Source organism: Hyperoodon ampullatus (assembly GCF_949752795.1).
Source record: "Hyperoodon ampullatus genome assembly, chromosome: 14".
NCBI lineage: Eukaryota > Metazoa > Chordata > Mammalia > Artiodactyla > Ziphiidae > Hyperoodon > Hyperoodon ampullatus.
Genome location: NC_136927.1, coordinates 58,646,429 through 58,666,015, shown reverse-complemented (window position 1 = coordinate 58,666,015; position 19,587 = coordinate 58,646,429). Strand labels below are relative to the sequence as shown.

The 19,587-nt window shown below is 44.8% G+C and overlaps 1 protein-coding gene across 1 annotated transcript in view; it reads left to right on the top strand.

Annotated features, from left to right (window-relative positions):
• Positions 1-10,352: 10,352 nt before the first annotated feature.
• Positions 10,353-19,587, top strand: part of PANK2 (pantothenate kinase 2) — a gene marked incomplete at its 5' end in the record, with an annotated part of 28,324 nt that continues 19,089 nt past the window's right edge. Inside the window, 3 exon segments of the mRNA XM_079719069.1 lie at positions 10,353-10,394; positions 10,932-11,399; positions 11,403-11,694. Of these exon segments, the coding sequence (XP_079575195.1) occupies positions 10,353-10,394; positions 10,932-11,399; positions 11,403-11,694 (802 nt within the window).

The window sequence follows — 19,587 nt, the reverse complement described above, 5'->3', positions numbered from 1 at the left end:
TACATGTTGTTATTATCTCTATTCAAATGTGGAGGGACTGGAGCACTTGGCCGTGCCTTTAGAAGCAGACCCAAACCCTACTGCCTATGCCCCTTTTATATTTGTCCCTTACCTTATTACATGCACTGGGGAATTGTTGGGGAGTGAGGAGGGAGGCATGTCCACTGGGGCAACTGTGCAGGGTGGGGGCTAGGGTGCCTCCCAGCAGACAGATGGATTGAGGGATATCCTTGTGGGTTCTTTCCCAGCAGCCATTGCTGGACAAGGGCCAGGGACAGGAGCCTCGGGAGCTACCTTCATTTCTGGCTCTGCAAGGGATAGGAACTAGAACCCTGTGGAGACATAAGGGGTAGGGCTCACTGTGGCCCACTCCCAAACTGTCAGTCTGCAGGGTCCTGCACCCTGCTCTGGCTGCTACAGCCTTTCTTTACACTGCCCTTGGGGACTTCAGCAACCTAATGACCTCTACTCCTACCTCTGAGCTTCTCTTCAACCCTCTCTCCAAATGCAACCACCTGTACCCTGAAGCCAGGAGTGGTCCCCACCCAAGCTGTCTGCGACCACGCCCCATCACCCTTGCTCTTAACCCTCTGTGCTCCTTCCTCCCTCCCAGGTACCCAGGTCAGTGAACAGTTCATGAACAGGTACTGGTTTTAATGTGTTACCCTCCCAAGGTAGCTTTGGAAAAAAGTATCTCAAGAAAGCAGTTTGTAGACCCAAAGAATGCTACTTAAATGGTAGAATTTCAAGCACAGTGACCAGCCATGTGGGAGATACCTTTGGGTAAGGTGTGTAGGAAACATTTAGGGACCATCTTGGCACTTTTCAAATTATGCTGCTCAGAAGCCCTGACTTGGCCTGCATTGAAGAGCATTCCTATTTTGGCTGTTGTCAATAAAATGCCACTTCAAGCAGGATTGGGAATTGGCCTGTGGCCAGGAGAGGGCTTGGGGTAGTTGATAAGAGAGATGGGGAAGCACCCTTCACCTCGGGGTAAAGGCCGGGGTGGGGCCAGAGGGCTCAGTGCCATCCTAAGCGCTTAAGGGCAGACTCAGCAGTAGCCAAGGTACCTGCATATAAATCCCTCTCCATCTTCTCTCCTGTTGAAACATTTCCTTCAAAGCCCAAGAGCTATCACTGCTTCTCTTTCCCTGGGAAACACCTGCTGATTCTGCTTGATGACCCACTGAAGCCAGACTAATACCACACTCTCACCTTGTTTCCCTGGTTGGATGTGCTCAGATTTAATTGATTTGGGGGAATTTCTAGTCAAAGATCAGCAAGATGCCCTTTACTCTTTCAGGCCATGGATTATTCATAGCTTCTTTTAAGAAACTTTTTTTTTTTTAATGGAAAGCTTTTAAGCACACACAGAAGTACAGAAACTAGAATAATTACCTTTCCCCTCCACGTGCCCATTACACACCTTCAATAATTATGGACTCATGGATAGTCTTGTTCATCCCTGCCTGATTCCCCCTTTTCTGTACAGGTTCTTTTTGTAAGTCAGAAAGTGAAGAGTTCAGAAAGTCAAGGGAAAGACTTGGGACAGGAGGATTCTGTGGCAAAGGCCCTCTTTTTTCTTCCAAGGCATTCCCCTCTTGGTTTCTTGGCCTCAGTGGGTGACATCCCTCTTGAACCAGTTCAGAGCGTGAGTAGCACTGGTTCCCTGTCTTAGGAGGAGAGACCCAGAGGAGGTTCCTTCACTGACAAGCTCCTTGGAAGTATCTAGCTACTGCTTCTGTCCCAGAGAGGTGATGACTGACAGGTGTGTCCAGTGGCAGTTTGCCCCATTGCACGAGGGGCCTCCTTTAGGCTCTGACAAAGCCCTTCCAGCAGGCAGAAATTCCCATTCTTGGCCAGATTCAAACTTCACAGCATGTGTCCTGCTCTTATAGGAGTCTCCTAGAAATGGAGTCATTCAAGCCTTGAGGTCCCTTGCTTTCTACCAATGCACTATCGTGAAGCTGATGGCCAAGGAACACCTCCGCCCCCACCTTCAGGGAGAGTAGTGTTCAGGGTCCCTGGGCTAGTCTGTGCTGGAAGTGATAACTCTTTATGGATAAAAATCACATGCTCCCCTTTCTGCTCTTTTCCATGTAGCCCAGGGCCATGAAGTCCACACTTGGTGCAGGGCATGGTCACTCAGCGTTCCTCATCCCTGCTGCTGCTGCTGTTAATAACAGCAATAATAAAAAGTGCTACCACTTACCCCACACCTTGTTGCATACCAGGTGCTGGGCTAGGTGCCTTACATATATTAACTTGTTTAATCCTCACAATGACCCTATGAAACGGATACAAGTATGACCCAATTTACAGCTGATCTGCAAGACTGGGAGGGATGAAGGACCAGAGGGGACAATGCAAGGGAAGACTCTGGCCCGTGGGCCCCAGAGTTGGATGTTCTCCATGCCCATGACCCACAGCTGATCAGGTGTCTGGAGCCTGGGACCCCATTTAAAGTGAGATTTCACACCATCACATCTCTGTCCGGTGTGCCAAGATCTGCCACCTGCTATAATAGTGTAATGATGTGCAATATATAATTAATATAGTCTCAGGGATGTTGTGACAATATGAATATAATCATCTTGTATGTGCCCAGGCTCAATGGCCTGAGGCTGCGTGAGGTGAGGCAGCTGGAGGTCAGTTTGGTTTAGCAGATATTGTTTGTTAAAGGATTCCCCTGTGCCAGGTCTAAGGCCTAAAATGAGTAAGACACCTGCATACCCTCCAGTGGTCGGGAATGACTCACAAAGTATGGTGGAGACATATAGGCTTTCATGTCATTTTTTTCATGTACTTATACAACAGATATTTATTTTGCTCCTACTGAGTGCAGAGTATGGGGACAGGCCTTGGAGAGACACAATAATAACGCAAAGAGCCCACCTTAAGTGCCCCCTTCTATCACTCACTGTCTCCAATATAATTGTGAGTAGTCTAAAGGAGTGTCTAAAAGCAAGGGCAGGGGAGGGGGGGAGGAGAGAAAAGTGTTGTTTTGATCAGTCATGTACTATTAACAATTATAACAATGAAATCCAGGAAAACAGTAAAACTTAGAGCCTCTAGGGAACAAGAAAAATATTAAGTATAAATTTACAAAGATACCTATCAGAATGGCTAAAATGAAAGTGTCTGACAAGATCAAATGTTGATGGAAATATAGAGCAACTGAACTCTCAAACTTTAGGGGTAATGTAAGTTAGTAAAACCCTGTTGGAAAATAGGCAGTATCTACTAAAGTTGAACACATGCATAACCTATGACCCAGCAATTCCACTCCTGGGTATGTACATGACAGAAACAAGAGCTCATGTATACCAAGATATGTGCAAGAATATTTCTAAGTGCACTGTTCAAAATAGCCCCAAACTGGAATCAACCCAAAGGTCTATCCATAGTAGAATGGATAGAATGGATATATATATATATATATATATATATATAAAAGTTGGGGTAAAGTCATACAGTAGAATACTAGTGCACAACAATGAATACAAATGAAAATACTGCTACACTCAATGTGGATATATCGCACAGACATGATGTTGAGAAAAAGAAGTCAGTACAGGGCTTCCCTGGTGGCGCAGTGGTCAAGAGTCCGCCTGCCGATGCAGGGGACACGGGTTCGTGCCCCAGTTCGGGAAGATCCTACATGCCGCGGAGCGGCTGGGCCCGTGAACCATGGCCGCTGAGCCTGCGCGTCCGGAGCCTGTGCTCTGCAACGGGAGAGGCCACAACAGTGAGAGGTCTGCGTACCGCAAAAAAAAAAAAAAAGTCAGTACACACACAGAAGTGTTGACTGGGTGATTCTATACATACAAAAAGTACAGAAATAAGCAAAATTGATCTATGGCATTGAAAGTCGGCATGGTTACCTTTGATTTGGGTGTTGGTTTCATGAGTACGTTCAGTTTGTGTCCAGAATTGCTTTAGAGATATGGAGATAAACCAAGGCCACCCAAATGAGAACAAACATAGGCTGTTCATTCTGAGCTTGTAAGAGCAGCCACTGTCACTTGCATTTGGCCAGGAGGGTATCAAAGGCAGGCAGGAACTGGGAAAACACTGTGGTGAATAAAAGAAAGGGAAGGCTTCAGATGTGCTGTGATTGGAGGTTATTTGCCTGGGACACTGGATGCTGGCTAACTAGAAGAGGGGCACCTTATGTGATTGGTTGGGGAACATATTTGGCTTTCTCTGGTTGGTCCCGAGATGGAAGAGAGGGAAGAGGTGGTTGGGGATTGGGAAGAAGCTGGCACACATTAACCAAGACCTGATCATTCTGGATGACTGCTGCAGAGGCTGTGGTTTGGCTTTCCAGGCTGGTTACTGCAGAGAGTTTTATTGTCATGTATGGTCTGGCCACTGTCCTTTTGTATATTCAGTCTCTCAGAGGGAAGGATATGGGCTCTGAGAGGGGTCTCCACTGCCGGAATGGGATGGGAGTGGGCACATGCATGCTTCATCCAGCTCCCTATCCCTCCCTGGGGTCAGTGGTGCTGCCTGTAAGGATAAGGCCAATGGCTAGAGGGCTCTGCTGCAAGTCATGGCTTAGCTACTGCACACACTAAAGTTTTTTTCTTTAAGGCCTGGCTTAAAGCCCAGCTCCTTTTGGAAGCTTTTTTGAATAGATCCCTCCCACTTATTAGCCTTCCTAAATTCTCATGGCTTACCTCAAATTCTTCAGAGTAAATTCTCACCTTCCTGCCTGCATTTAAAAAACTTACACTGGGGCCTTCCCTGGTGGCGCAGTCGTTAAGAATCCACCTGCCAATGCAGGGGACATGGGTTTGAGCCCTAGTCCGGGAAGATCCCACATGCCGGGGAGCAACTAAGCCCATGTGCCACAACTACTGAGCCTGCGCTCTAGAGCCCGCAAGCCACAACTATGGAAGCCCACACGCCACAGCTACTGAAGCCTGTGCGCCAAGCCTGTGCTCCGCAACGAGAAGCCACTGCAACGAGAAGCCCACGCACTGCAACAAAGAGTAGTCCCCACTCGCCGCAACTAGAGAAAGGCTGTGTGCAGCAAAGAAGACTCAACACAGCCAAAAATAATAAAAAAAACCCACACAAACAACTTACACTGAATATCTTCCTTCTACTTACTCAATGCTGTTTCTATAAAAACAGCAATATAAGAAAAATACCCCCTCAACCCCACAGCTTTTTATTGAAGTAAAATATACATGCTGAAAAGGGTACTTCAAAGACAGAAGGGATGTGGGGGGATGGGGTGGGCAGCAGCCAGAAAGGTGGAGGTGGGGAGAGAAAATGGGAACGGTGAGAAAGATGAAGAAGGGAAGTAGCCCTGGGTTCTAGTCCTGGGTCCACAGCCAGCTCCTGGCGTCCCTTTCCTTCCTGGACCCATAAACCATGAGGCTGGACCAGGTGATGTCAAATCCTTCCTCCTCCAGAGCTCAGTCCCATCAGCTCTTGAGTGTCCTTGGCACGGACTGGCTGTACCAGCTTCCTCCCCTCCTCTGTCCTTCCCCATCCCCAAGTGCCACTGCCATACTGTCTGAATCGTTGACTTCCTAGCAGTCAGATGCTGTCTCCTATTTGATCAGTTTGCTTGTATTTAACATAAGAAGAAAAATCCTTTCATTATCACATGCAGCTGGAAATCAGCTTCTTGCAGGAGGCCTGTCCAAAGGAATCAGGAAAGAGAGAAACTGTGGTAACTGATGAAAGAATTGCTTTTTTCACTACTTGCTATCAGGACGATGTTCTTAGAATTGTGAGCCCATGGACTCACGTTTCCAGTAATTCTGCTATTATTACTTCTAGAACTTAAGATCCTTTAACGTTTCTTTTATTCAGCCCACAGTTCTGAGGATCTACCCTGGCCAGATATCTGCTTGAAGTGAGGCTCCTGCAGTGAATGTAAAAGAACTTTCAATCTGGGGGGCTTGTGCAGGACCCCTCCCCCTTTTTCCTCCCACCTTCACTTTCAGGAGTCTCTACTCAGGGACAAGCTCCTCAGTTCCCCACATGTCACCTTCTGTCCTGGCTCAGTGGACTCCTTCCTTCCCACCCAGTGCAGGGGGTCAGTCTCCCCTCAGAATTTTCACCTTCCTTATAATCTAGTCTCTTTAAATCATCTTTTAATTACACAGGTAATACACGAATATGTGCTTGCTGTAAAGAGTTAAAATTCCACCAGGAGTTCCCGGGTGGTCAAGTGGTTAGGATCCCAGGCTTTCACTGCCATGGCCTGGGTTCAGTCCCTGGTTAGGGAACTGAGATTCCACAAGCTGCAGTGAGGCCAAAAAAAAAAAAAAAAAAAAAATAATAATAATAAGTAAATTTTAAAAAAGAATAAATAAAATACCACAACTAGAGATTATCATACTAAGTGAAGTAAGTCAGAAGGAGAACAAATACCATATGATATCACTTACATGTTGAATCTAAAATAGGGCACAAATGAACCTATATATGAAACAGACTCAAGAGAATAGACTTGTGGTTGCCAACGGGGAGGGCAGGTGGCAGAGGGGTGGACTGGGAGTTTGGGGTTAGTAGATGCAAACTATTACATATAGAATGGATAAACAACACGGTCTTACTGTATAGCACAGGGAACTATATTCAATATCCTGGGATAAACCACAATGGAAAAGAATATAAAAAAGAATGTATGTATAACTGAGTCACTTTGCTGTACAGCAGAAATGAACACAACATTGTAAATCAAGTATATTTCAATAAAAAAGTGAAATTAAAAAAAAAATCCAAACTATACAGAGTTATATAGTCCAGAGTGTCTCAAACTTCAGTAGAGATACAAATCCTCTTGGGGATCTTGTTAAAAGCAGGTGCTGACTCATTGAGTCACTGCATTTTTAATTTTTTTTTTTTTTTTTTTTTTTTTTTGTGGTACGCGGGCCTCTCACTGTTGTGGCCTCTCCCGTTGCGGAGCACAGGCTCCGGACGCGCAGGCTCAGCCGCCATGGCTCACGGGCCCAGCCGCTCCGCGGCATGTGGGATCTTCCCGGACCGGGGCACGAACCCATGTCCCCTGCATCAGCAGGTGGACTCTCAACCACTGCGCCACCAGGCAAGCCCTAGTCACTGCATTTTTAAGGAGACTTTTTTGACTAAAGAGAAAGAGCAACAATTGATAATGTCCTTTAATCCCTTGCAATCCTGTTTCCTTTTTAGAGGGGTTGATAAACATCATTCCTTGCCTCTCTCTATGTACTTCTGTGCCATTTGATAGCCCTGACTTAATCCCATCCTTGGCCTGGGGCTGGGGGTGCTCTCTGAGGTCCATTTCATAGCAGTGGGGTGCAGGGCCTTCTCTACAGCTCCCTGTATTGCTCCACAAACTATTGTTGCCAAGCTTAATGGGTCTTTGTTGAATTGAATTTAGTTCATGCAACAGTCCAAACAATTTGGTCATTGTTTCAGTTGGTTGAGGACCCTCTGGTTCTTGATTTTTCCCCACCATGTGCAGGATGAGCCATCAAATCACTAATGAAATGGAGAACAGGGCAAAGCCAGAGCCCCACACAATTCTACTCAAGATCATTGGTCAACTGATCTCATCAGTTGACCTCATCATTAACTGATTAATCAGCATTCTACTTGCCCTGCAGTCATCCAACAGTTAAGAGTATATATAACACAGCCGCTATGGAGGTGTACCCATTAACTAATGCTGCATGAGAAATTATTCCAAAACTTAATAGCTTAAAACAACACATTTAGTATCTCAGTTTCTGTGGGTTAAGATTTCAGGTGCAGGTTTGCTGCGTCCTCTGGCTCAGGGTCTCTCACAAGGCTGCAATCAAGTTGTTGGCCAGGGCTGCAGTTTGGGGAGGATTCACTTCCAAGCTCATTCACATAGTACTTGCAGGATTTAGTTCCTGATTTTTTTTTTTTTAATTTATTTGGCTTTGCCAGGTCTTAGTTGCGGCACGTGGGATCTTCATTGCCGCATGCGGGATCTTTAGTGCAGCATGCGGGCTCTTCGTTGTGGCATGTGGGATCTAGTTCCCTGACCAGGGATTGAACCTGGGCCCCCTGCATTGGGAGTGCAGAGTCTTAACCACTGCACAACCAGGGAAGTCCCAGTTCCTCATTGAATTGTTGCTCTGCGGGCTGCACTTCCTTGTTGGCTGTTGGCCAGAGGCTGCCTTCAGTCCCTTGCCACATGGGTTGCTCCATAGGGCAGCACACAACATGGTAGCTTCTTTCATTAGAGAAAGCAAGAAAAAATTTAAATCTCTAAAAATTGAATCAAAATGGAAAAAAAATGGACTCAATTCTGTATTGAGTTGTTGGCTGAATTACACAGAAGGAAATTATTTCAAATGACTTTAAAGCACAATTTGATTTTTCATCCCTAGTGCAACACATCCTAAGGACAAAAAGAACTGCAGAAAAATCTTAAACAGTGTATAATAATCACATCATTGGTAATATTGACATTTTTATTCTGAAACTATTATCTATATACTTAATGATAAAGCAAATAAGTAGTGAATGTTGTGAAGTCCTTAGATTTTCAGGTTAAGATAAAAGAAGCTAAGTAAAAACTGTAACCTTAAAAATGAATGGAAATTAGTATAAATCCATGATACATTTTTCTCTTTAAAAATTTATTTTCTGGGCTTCCCTGGTGGTGCAATTGTTAAGAATCCGCCTTCCAATGCAGGGGACACGGGTTCGAGGCCCGGTCTGGGAAGATCCCATATGCCGTGGAGCAACTAAGCCCGTGTGCCACAACTACTGAGCCTGTGCTCTAGACCCTGCGAGCCACAACTCCTGAAGCCCGCGCACCTAGAGCCTGTGCTCCGCAACTAGAGAAGCCACTGCAATGAGAAGCCCACACACTGCGATGAAGAGTAGACCCCGCTTGCCGCAACTAGAGAAAGTCCGCGTGCAGCAACGAAGACCCAACGCAGCCAAAAGTAAGTAAGTAAGTAAATAAATAAATAAATAAATTAAGAAAAGAAAAAAGACACTATACACAGTAAAGAAAGAAAAGCTGGGCTTCCCTGGTGGCGCAGTGGTTGAGAGTCCGCCTGCCGATGCAGGGGACACGGGTTCGTGCCCCGGTCTGGGAAGATCCCACATGCCGCGGAGTGGCTGGGCCCGTGAGCCATGGCCGCTGAGCCTGCGCGTCCGGAGCCTGTGCTCCGCAACGGGAGAGGCCACAACAGTGAGAGGCCCGCATACCGCAAAAAAAAAAAAAAAAAAAAAAAAGAAAAGCTACACACGCTTCAAGTGTTGTTTTGATGTTGGGATTTGTCTAGGCAGTCACAGGTAATGATGATTTTTTTTTTTTTTTTGTGGTACGCGGGCCTTTCACCGCTGTGGCGTCTCCCGTTGTGGAGCACAGGCTCCGTACGCGCAGGCTCAGCAGCCGTGGCTCACGGGCCCAGCCGCTCCGCGGTATGTGGGATCCTCCCGGACCGGGGCACGAACCCGTGTCCCCTGCATCGGCAGGCGGACTCCCAACCACTGTGCCACCAGGGAAGCCCTGATGATGATTCTTGATTCTTCAGGATGATCTATTGCAGCTCACAGACCTGGATGGAAGTTTCCTCAGGTCAAGGAGAACCGTTTTTTTTTTTGTTGGGAGAGGCAGAAACGTAGGCAATGCTGGGCACTGAGATTTAGAAGAGTAGCTATATGTTTTCTTGGTTTTTGTAGGATCCCTCTGGGGTGGCTTCCTTCAGCAGACGGAACTTCCAGAGTTAGGAAATAGGGTTTCCAGAGTTAATCCTACAGTGAGGGGAGCTATTAAAAAATTTTTTATTTATTTATTTATTTATTTATATTTATTTTTGGCTGTGTTGGGTCTTCGTTCCTGCGCGCGGGCTTTCTCTAGTTGTGCTGAGAGGGGGCTACTCTTCGTTGCAGTGCGCGGGCTTCTCAGTGCGGTGGCTTCTCTTGTTGCGGAGCACGGGCTCTAGGTGTGTGGGTTTAACTAGTTGTGGCTTGCGGGCTCTAGAGTGCAGGCTCAGTAGTTGTGGCGCACAGGCTGAGTTGCTCCGTGACATGTGGTATCTTCCCAGACCAGGCTTCGAACCTGTGTGCCCTGCATTGGCAGGTGGATTCCTAACCACTGTGCCACCAGGGAAGTCCCAGGGAGCTAGTTTTGAGTGAGCATGGCAATTCTATTCAATAAGCAAGAGAGAAGCTCATATTTCTTGTTCAGCCTGCTACTAGCAGTCATTACAGGAAAGATGAAGAACATAAGGGGCATTACAGTCTCTCAGGGGAGGCACTTATGAAATAATTTGCTAGCAAGATAAACCCACAATCCCGTTCAACTTGACAGAATGAGGGAGTGCCTTGGGAGTACAGAGCCATGGATCATTCCGGGCATGGGCAACCTATGGGAGAAGAGACACTTGGATGGACCTTTGGTCAGTATCTCAGGGCTGGAGGTGACCATGTTCTCACCCCCAAAAAGAAGGTGATAAAATGATTTAAAAAACAAAAAAACAATGATTTAAAAAACAAAAAACCAATCAAGACAAAATCCCCAACAACCCAGGCCCCAAGGCGGCCACCAAATCCTTCTGTGTCCTCCACTGCACCACAAAGAAAGGGGGTCCAGACTCTCCTTCCAAGAGCCAACCCTACTTCCCGGCTCCCACACCCCCCTCCTTCACCACAGGGGGGTGGCAAAGGATTTATAACCCACCTCTTTCTTCCAGTTGCCATGGAGACCAACCCCAGTCCTTTCATTAGTTTTGGTACTGGGAACATCTCTCTAACACAGGAGGAATGAAGGGGGCTTAGCCTAAACACGCCAGTGGCAGTGCTGGGGAAGGGGGTGGCGGTCAAACAGAGCGCGGAGGACTGGTGGCCTTGACGGCAGCAGTGGAATCAGGTCGAGGGACAAAGGCTAAATTCAGCCGCGGTTCAAGCCCCTCTGTTTGCCAACGACTGGCGACCAGACCCTGCGGCACACCGCTGGGCTGGAGAAGGGCGCAAGCCGGGAGACGACGGGACGCAGCAGCAGGGCGGGGCTCGGGGGCGCGAGGCGGCTCCCGGGAGAGTTCTGGGGCCTGGAGCGCCTACCTGTGCACCCCGGTGGAAGGGGGCGCGGACCCCTCCACCAACGCGTCCATTGGGCGGCGCCGCCATCACTCTCCGCTCAGCAACACCGCCTTCTCCTCTGCCCAGCCCGGATCCCCTCCCTTGCCGTCCTCCGCCCCGCCCCGAGCCTTTCACTGGACGGAGGCGCGGTCGATCCGCCTCGAATCAGGCATCCGATTGGACACGAGGCCTTCGGGCCGCCCCTAGCTTGCTTGGATTGGCTTGCTGCGCGTTGGCGCAACGGAAGAGGCGGCCTGCCGAGGGTGTTCTTCTGCTCTGGCTGGATTGCCGCGGAGGAGGCGACGAGGGCACTGGCCTTGTGGGGCTAGCTCGGTCGGCAGCGGTTCCTGCTGCGGATGGGAGCGGGCCGGCTCGGCGCGCCCATGGAGCGCCACTGGGGGGTCGCCGCCACCCCCGCCTCGTCGGTCCGGGAGCCGGCGTCCGGCGGCCCCGATGGGCGGCGGCGGGAGCCACTGCGGCGCCGGGCGAACAGTGCGTCGGCTCCCGCTGTCGGGGCCTCGGCTTCGACGGAGGGCGTAAGGCGGGACCGGCCCGGCTCTTACAGCGGCGCTACGTCGGCCTCCCGTCAGCGCGTCGAAAGCCTCAGGAAGAAGCGGCCGCGTAAGTGCCCGGCGGGGCGCCCTCGCGTTTCGCCCTGCCCCCTTCCGGCCCGGTCGCCGTTTTTCCCGCGCGGAGACAGTGCCCCCGCTCGGTGGTCCCAGGTTGGTGCTGGGCTGACACCTGGCTGGAGGCCTCGGGTCCCCCAACGCGGGGGCTGCGGGTTCGGCCCCGTCCGGCCTCGCGCTTCTGCTTCTCGGTTGTCCGAGTGTAGCGTCCGTACCCAGGACCTTTTCTCTCTCCCGGTTTAGTTCCTTGTGTATTCTTCGGCCGAGAATCGCATTATTTTTTTCCTCGGGAAGGCTTCCTTTGACCCATTTTCACCACCTCCCCTCCCCCCTCAAGTCGTTTGAATCCCCAGTGTCTGTCTTCCGTGGATTTCCAGAGAGCTGCAAGACGTTACATCCTTTTTACCTGGAGATTTTGGGCTCAAGGAAAACGGTTGAGTTGCTGCAAGCCTAAAACTGGATTCCGTGTTCTGTATACTAAGCTTTGTCTGCTTTTCTTCCCATGAGAACTCGGGTCTTGTCTCACCCAGATATCACCTCTATTTTCTTTCCATCTCTTTGCTGATACTCACGATTCAGTACTGTAGCACTCTGGGCATTAAGCCTTTCTCTTTTGAGGGAAAACGACTTCTCGCCTTGGCGGTTGCACATGCTCTTCCCAGAGAATCGTTTTTTCCGTTTTATTATCAGGTTTTTTTTTTCTGCATTGTGATCTAGTCCAGATATTTTCTTCTCTTTACAGGTCTTCAGTTCGGGTCCTCCTTCAAAGAGCCATTGCAACCCTTGAAAGTATCCACTGTCTTGATACTCTAATATGAGTTTTACGATATAATAACATTTTACATGTGGCTATATATTTTTTTTCTTGTCGTTGCCCGTTGCCAGATTCCTATTTCAGGAAATCAGCTTGTTTTAAATGTAGATTATGAGAGTGAGAAAGTGGCAGGATGAATGTGAGGTCGTTTTTAAAAAAATTATCATTATTTTTTACTTTATTTATTTTTTTTATACAGCAGGTCCTTATTAGTCATCAATTTTATACACATCAGTGTATACATGTCAATCCCAATCGCCCAATTCATCACACCCCCCCCACCCCCCCGGGTGTGAGGTCTTTATTGGATAGTCTTGTACCTCAGCCCAACAACCCAGTTGCTTTACTTTTTTATGATTTGGATGATTAAATATTAAACGCACCCCTATTTTGCTATGAAAAGTTTGAGAGTTCTTAATTCTTTTGTCTTTTCCTATGTTCTTGAAAGAGAATTGGAAAAGAGATGATGTGCTCTCAACCTATACCGTTTTTAGAGCCTGGTTCCTGTTTTGAGAAGCACCTGATTTTTAAGCGATGCAAAACATCAGTTCCTTCGTGGTTTTGTACTGCCTCATTAGAGATGGATGTAAATTCCAGAGATTCAGCAAAAAAGAATCACAGCCATGTAGCCAGCTCTTTGTGACCACTGGCCATGAAGATTCTAAGTATTGTGATTTTGGTGTTTGCCACCAGTCAGGCACTCTTAAAATTTTTTTTTCATGTACTCTTCTAAGAGCTTTAATAAACTCACATTAGTCCTTACAAAAGTCATGAAAACCCATCTCTCAGATAATGAGAACTAAAGAAATAAACAAGGTATTGTTTTCTTTCCGTTTGTTCTTTCTGTACTGTCCAGGGGTACACCTGTTAGATGGAGAGGCAGTGTATTGATTGTGTATTGACCAAAGAATATACTTTGGTCTTAACTTTGAGGGAATTCAATAAAGATTAAATCTTTGTATTTTTTATTAGGAGAGTTGGGTTGGTGCCACCTTTCTTTTGTTAGAAAACCTCATTCTGATATCATTACACTACTTATCTTAAGGTAGGAGCCTAGTTGTCATTGGAAACTTGAAGGAGCTGTTCAGTTTATCTTAGGAATTGTGGGCCCTGATTATAGTCATGTTCTGCCACACATGTTCCCTAGAGCAGTGTGATTCCCAAACCTGTCCCCACCTCAGACTTAACACATCATAGTCATTAGGGATGAGGCTAGGCATGTGTGTCTAAGAAGTTCTTCAAAAGTTTTAGATTAGCTGGAGTATGTCTCATAGGTCTGAGAGAAATACCAAATAAAAATTGGTTTAAAATGATGGTAACGATGATGCTTACGTGTTCATGTTAGACACTGTGCCAACATTTAAGTCTTGCAGTTATCCTCTGAGGTGGGTATTTGTTATCCCCAGCTTCCAGATTAGGCAACAGGCTCAGTGAAATTTTCTCTTTGTCCAAGGGCATATAGTGAATTAGTAATGGAGCTGTGTTTTGATTCTAGGTGTCTGACTTCAGACCCAGTGTTTCTTGACTTTCCACATCTTGGAAGGTGCATGCGATGTAGTTCAGTAGTGGTTCTCACGTGGAATCACTCAGAAGCTTAAAAAAAAAAAACCTCAGATCTGCAGAGGGGTCTAAAAATGTGTTTTAATTTTTAAAATTTTATTGAGGCATAATTACATACAGTAAAATGTACAGTTTTGACAAACGTAACAAGAGAACATTACATGCATGTAACATGAGAACATACATTTTAATCTACGGCCCCAGATATGCAGGAGGTGTGGGAACTCTGGGATCACAGTGCTTCATGGCAGTGCCAGGGGATGAGCTGGATCTTTGAAGGTGACTCCCGAGCATGTTTCAGCACTCCAGGGGAAGCTTGGGGACATGCTGATTTTGGACTCATGCCAATCATGGAATTTCCTTAACTTCCATTAGTCTAGAAAATAAAGCTTTTGTTTGTAGCTTGATAATACTAATCTAGAAAATAGTTAGCTTTTCCTTGGTATTTGGGGGAGCATCAGTGTTGCCAGAATGGAACTGGTGCTGGGAGGTTGCCTTTTATCAGGTGCAGTGTTTCATCTTCAGTTAGGGAATTAGGAAGGGCCGCCCACTGGGAGCTCGGGGAAAAAAGTTAGATTTCTGTTGCTTTGTAGCCCATTTTTGAGGGACAGAATAGGAGAGGGTGCTTTTTAGCCTATTGTTTTATCAACTTTAAACCTAAATGAAATAAAAGTAAACACGGCTCCTCTTCTTTGATGAATAACGAATATAAAGCATTAAGCATAACCTAAAAATAATATTATTATGCAGCTTGTAAAATTAAGTATGTTATTTTAGGGGCCCATGTATGAATTGTGTCCTTAGTATGACTGTTGAGTGTTGGCATCACTGCCCTCTGTATATCTGAGGAGACCATTAGCAAGGGGGATGTATGTTATTAAAAATATTTTGCTTAAACACATGTTAAAAGGAGAGATAAGGACGAAGATAATAGCCTGTAGGTTGTTTGAGAGTACCTTATCAGGCAGTGATATAGCAGAATAGCTATTTTGTCTGGTTATTTAAAAGAGCAGTGAGGTTCCTTGGGCTTAAATTTATAACCTTGGGAGCGCTTTTCAGGTTCATAATTTGGGGTATCTTTATATTCAGGCACTGTTCTTTCTCAGTTAATATTCTTTTTCAGTTTTTGTCAGCAAGGTGGACTAGGATATGAAAACCCTTTATAATGGCTTAAAGTTTGCTTTCTGAAAGTGAAAGCTATCTTGCAGTTTTTAGTAGCCTATTAAGTTTTGTATGTTTATATTTCTTTTCTTAAAAAATAAATTTTATTTATTTATTTATGGCTGTGTTCGGTCTTTGTTGTGCGCGGACTTTCTCTAGTTGCGGCGAGCAGGGGCTACTCTTTCGTTGCGGTGCGTGGGGGTCTCATCGTGGTGGTTTCTCTTGTTGAGGAACACGGGGCATTAGGCGCGCGGGCTTCAGTAGTTGTGGCACACGGGCTCAGTAGTTGTAGCACACGGGCTTAGTTGCTCCGCGGCATGTGGGATCTTCCCGGACCAGGGCTCAAACTTGTGTCCCCTGCATTGGCAGGCGGATCCTTAACCACTGCGACACCAGGGAAGCCCTGTTTATATTTCTTGAATGTAAAATTTATTATTGAGTCTGCTGGTTTTATAGTAGGTAGTATTTTATAAGTATCTGGTCCCTGAGTTAAACTATTTTGGGAATATTTATTGAGGTCCGTCTTTTAAAAAGTATTTATTTATTTATTTGGCTGCACTGGGTCTTTCTTAGTTGCAGCACACGGGATCTTTGGTGTCACGTGCGAGCAGGATCTTTTTAGTTGCGGCATGTGGACTTTTTCGTTGCGGCATGCGGGATCTAGTTTCCTGACCAGGGATTGAACCCGGACCCTCTGCACTGGGAGCTCAGAGTCTTAACCACTGGACCACCAGGGAAGTCCCAAGGTTTGTCTTTTAATATGAGGCCAAAGATCGCTGCCTAGACCAGTCTAGGGATTTGGGTTTGCAGTATTTTAACCACATGTGGTCTGGTGTAAAGATATAATTCATAATGTTGGAAAATTGAGTACACTTTTATAAACCATATATTTCTCATTGGAAAGTATTTCAGTTGTTGAGACCTATTATGAGACAGTGTGCTATTGATGATTTTACATAAATCTGTGAGGGAAAGTTTAAATTCTTTCTAGAAATGTGTCCTAAGTCAAGTGTACATTGTCTAGGTGGAGCACCTTAGAGGAAATATATCAGGAAATATGCTGAAGGCCTAAAATAGACTAAAATATCTGTGGAAATTAATGGAAAGACTCACTAATCAGAAGTGATAAAATAGGCCTTCTATTAGTGAGATATGAGGAATGTGAGGGCATAGCAAAAGTTCCTTGACTTTCCATGACTTTTCCTGCCAGAAACACATAGTGGGTTTTTTCTTTTTTTAAAAATTTATTTATTTTTGGCTGCATTGGGTCTTTGTTGCTGTGTGCAGGCTTTCTCTAGTTGCGGCGAGCGGGGGCTACTCTTCGTTGCGGTGCATGGCCTTCTCATTACGGTGGCTTCTTTTGTTGCTGAGCACGGGCTTCAGTAGTTGTGGCACGTGGGGTAAGAGCGCAGGCTCAGTAGTTGTGGTGCACAGGCTTAGTTACTCCGCGGCATGTGGGATCTTCCCGGACCAGGGCTCAAACCTGTGTCTCTATTGGGGGGCGGATTCTTAAGCACTGCGCCACCAGGGAAGTGCCACATATAGTGTTTTGAATAAGCATTGAAGGCTTATTCTAGTAGTCATCATGTCATAGTATATGGGTCAGTCTCTCAGTTATTGTTAGGAATCTAAACCCCCTTTGATAGGCTGAATGTTTAGAAATAACAGAATTGTATGGCCTGAGATATTATCAGAGAGCATGCATCTAATGGACCTCCAATGTCTTTCATTGTCTCTCAGTTCTTGGATATGTAAATGTTTGATTAGTAGTATAACTAAAAAATCCAGAAGCTACTAAAGGATATAATAGGCTATTTACTCTTTCAGCCTTAGGCTCCTTACTTTTCCTTATATATTGTTGGTCCTCTTTATTTATTTAAGGTATGTGAATTTTATTAAACTACTTTTACTTAAAAAAAATTTAACCCAAGAATATGTTTTGTGCTGTTAGGTTTGTATAGATACTGGTTAAAAGATACTTTTAAAAGGACTTAGGAAATCTGAGTTTGAGTCCCACTTCTGCCTTTTCTTGACTGTGAGTGACCTTGGGCTCTTTTGCACTTAAGTTTCTTTTTCTTTCATTCTTTTTTTTACGCGGGCCTCTCACTGCTGTGGCCTCTCCCGTTGCGGGGCACAGGCTCCGGATGCGCAGGCTTAGCGGCCATGGCTCACGGGCCCAGCCGCTCCGCGGCATGTGGGATCTTCCCAGACCGGGGCATGAACCCGCGTCCCCTGCATCGGCAAGCGGACTCTCAACCACTGTGCCACCAGGGAAGCCCTGTTTCAACTTTTTAATCTATGGAAAGGGGAGTAAGGCTTAATTTGTTTTAAGCATTACAGCCTTCCCTTGGTCTTAGATATGTCCAAAACTTCAGATTCCAATCCTGTTGATGGGATATATTTGTTGGTAGAGTGCTGTGTCTCTTCTTTGCTCTCCACGAGGTTGGCATCATCTTAAAGTTGATGGTTAAAAGAATGGCGCTGTTAGTAGGAAAATAGGAATTGAATCTCCTTACTTCAGTCATATCCAGCACTGTTGATTTCATTAGTGAAGAAACTTTTTATTCTTCCAGTCAGGGCCAGACTTCATGACTCATGCCAGGTTGAGTTAGTCCCTCATCACTGGAAATGGAGTTTCTGTTGGTGTTAAAAAAAAAAAAAAAAATCAGGGATCTCTTTCAGACTGAGGTGGAATGGCTGTTGGGGAGTCAGCCACAGTGTTCTCTTTAGAATTGCATTGACATTGTTAGTTAGATTAATTTGGGGGAGAATTGACACTTTAATAGTATTTAGTTTTCCTTCCTGGAACATGATATATCTTCCCACTGTTATGTCTTTCAGTACACCATTTTAATAGCAATCATAGATATTTAGTATTAGATTTATTTATAAATATTTTATGGTTTTTGTTATGCATGACTTTTTTTTCACATCATTTTTTTGCTGGATTTTGCTTATAACATAGGAAAAGCTATTGGTATTTGTATTATTTTTTGGTGTGTCCAGTTATTAAAAATTTTTTTTATTTTGTTGGCTTAATTGATTCTCTTAATTTTTGTTTTTTGGAGTGTATTTAGATAATCATGGTTTTTCTCCTTCAATGTACTAATGTAAGCAATCCTCCTTAATTGGAGTTTTAATGTGAAAACCATCCTTGCGTTCCAAAGAATCCCTGTTGGCCATGGTGTATTACTTTTATTGCACAACTGGATTCTGTTGTTTAATAATTTAATATTTTTGCATTTGTTTTGTGAGACAATTCTTTTCTAGTTTTGATATGAAGTTAGAATGACTTGGGAATCTTTCTAGATTTTTTTGTGCCCTAGAAGCTCTTAATGGTTTGCCTGGAAACCATTAGGGCCTGGTGCTTTTTTGTTGTTGTTTGGGTGGTAGATCTTTGACCTCTTTTTAAAAATTTTCAGTGCTTTTGATTTGTGTTTTTTACCTCATTTTGAGCCACTTTTTTATTCTTTTCTAGCTAATCCTCTGTTTAGTGTACATTTTAAATTCACTGTTACAAAGTTGTAAATTGGCTTATTTGTAGTTTCTGGTTGTGTAAGTTCATCTTCTTTGATCTTTTTTTTTTTTTGAGAAAAGTTATATCTTCTTTCTTTTTCTTAGATACACTTACCAGAAATTTGTCTGTTTTAATGGCTTTTTCAAAGCTTGATTTTACTGATCATCTTGTTGTGGCTTTGTTCATGATGATGTTTTTCTAATTTCATTTACATCTTGCTTTCATCTTTAATAACTTCCTTCTGCTTATTTTGGGTCTGCTTTATTTTTGTAGCATTTCAAATTGTATGTGACATTCCCTTTTATTCAGGCTTCCTTCTTTTTGAATACATTTGATAAACATTTAAGGCTAGAAGTTTCCCTTTGAGTCCCACCTTGGGTAGACATCCTATTCCTTTTGCTATATAGTGTTCTCATTGTCATTCATTCAAAAATAAATTGTTTTGATTTCATCTTCAGTTTCGGAGTTAATAGAAATGAGGTTGAAGATTTCCAGGTGGATAGATTTATTTCCTTGTGTCTGTTGGATTAATTTCTTATTTAGAGGTATTGTGGAAAGTGAATGTGGTTTGGTTTTGTTCTTTGGAATTTGAGGTTCTGCTGATTTGTAGATTTGTCAGTTTCTCCTTGTTTTTAATATTTTTTGAAGCATATGTCAGGATCATATCAATTATAGTTTTATATGCACATGACATCATTTCTTTTTGTCCTCTTATAATGCTTTTTGTTTGAAATCTTCTCAGTCTGCTAGTATTGTATTTGCTTTCTGTTAACATTTGCTTAATAGAGTGGAGTAACATTGTCCAGGCATTTGTTTTGCTTACCCAAATTCAACTA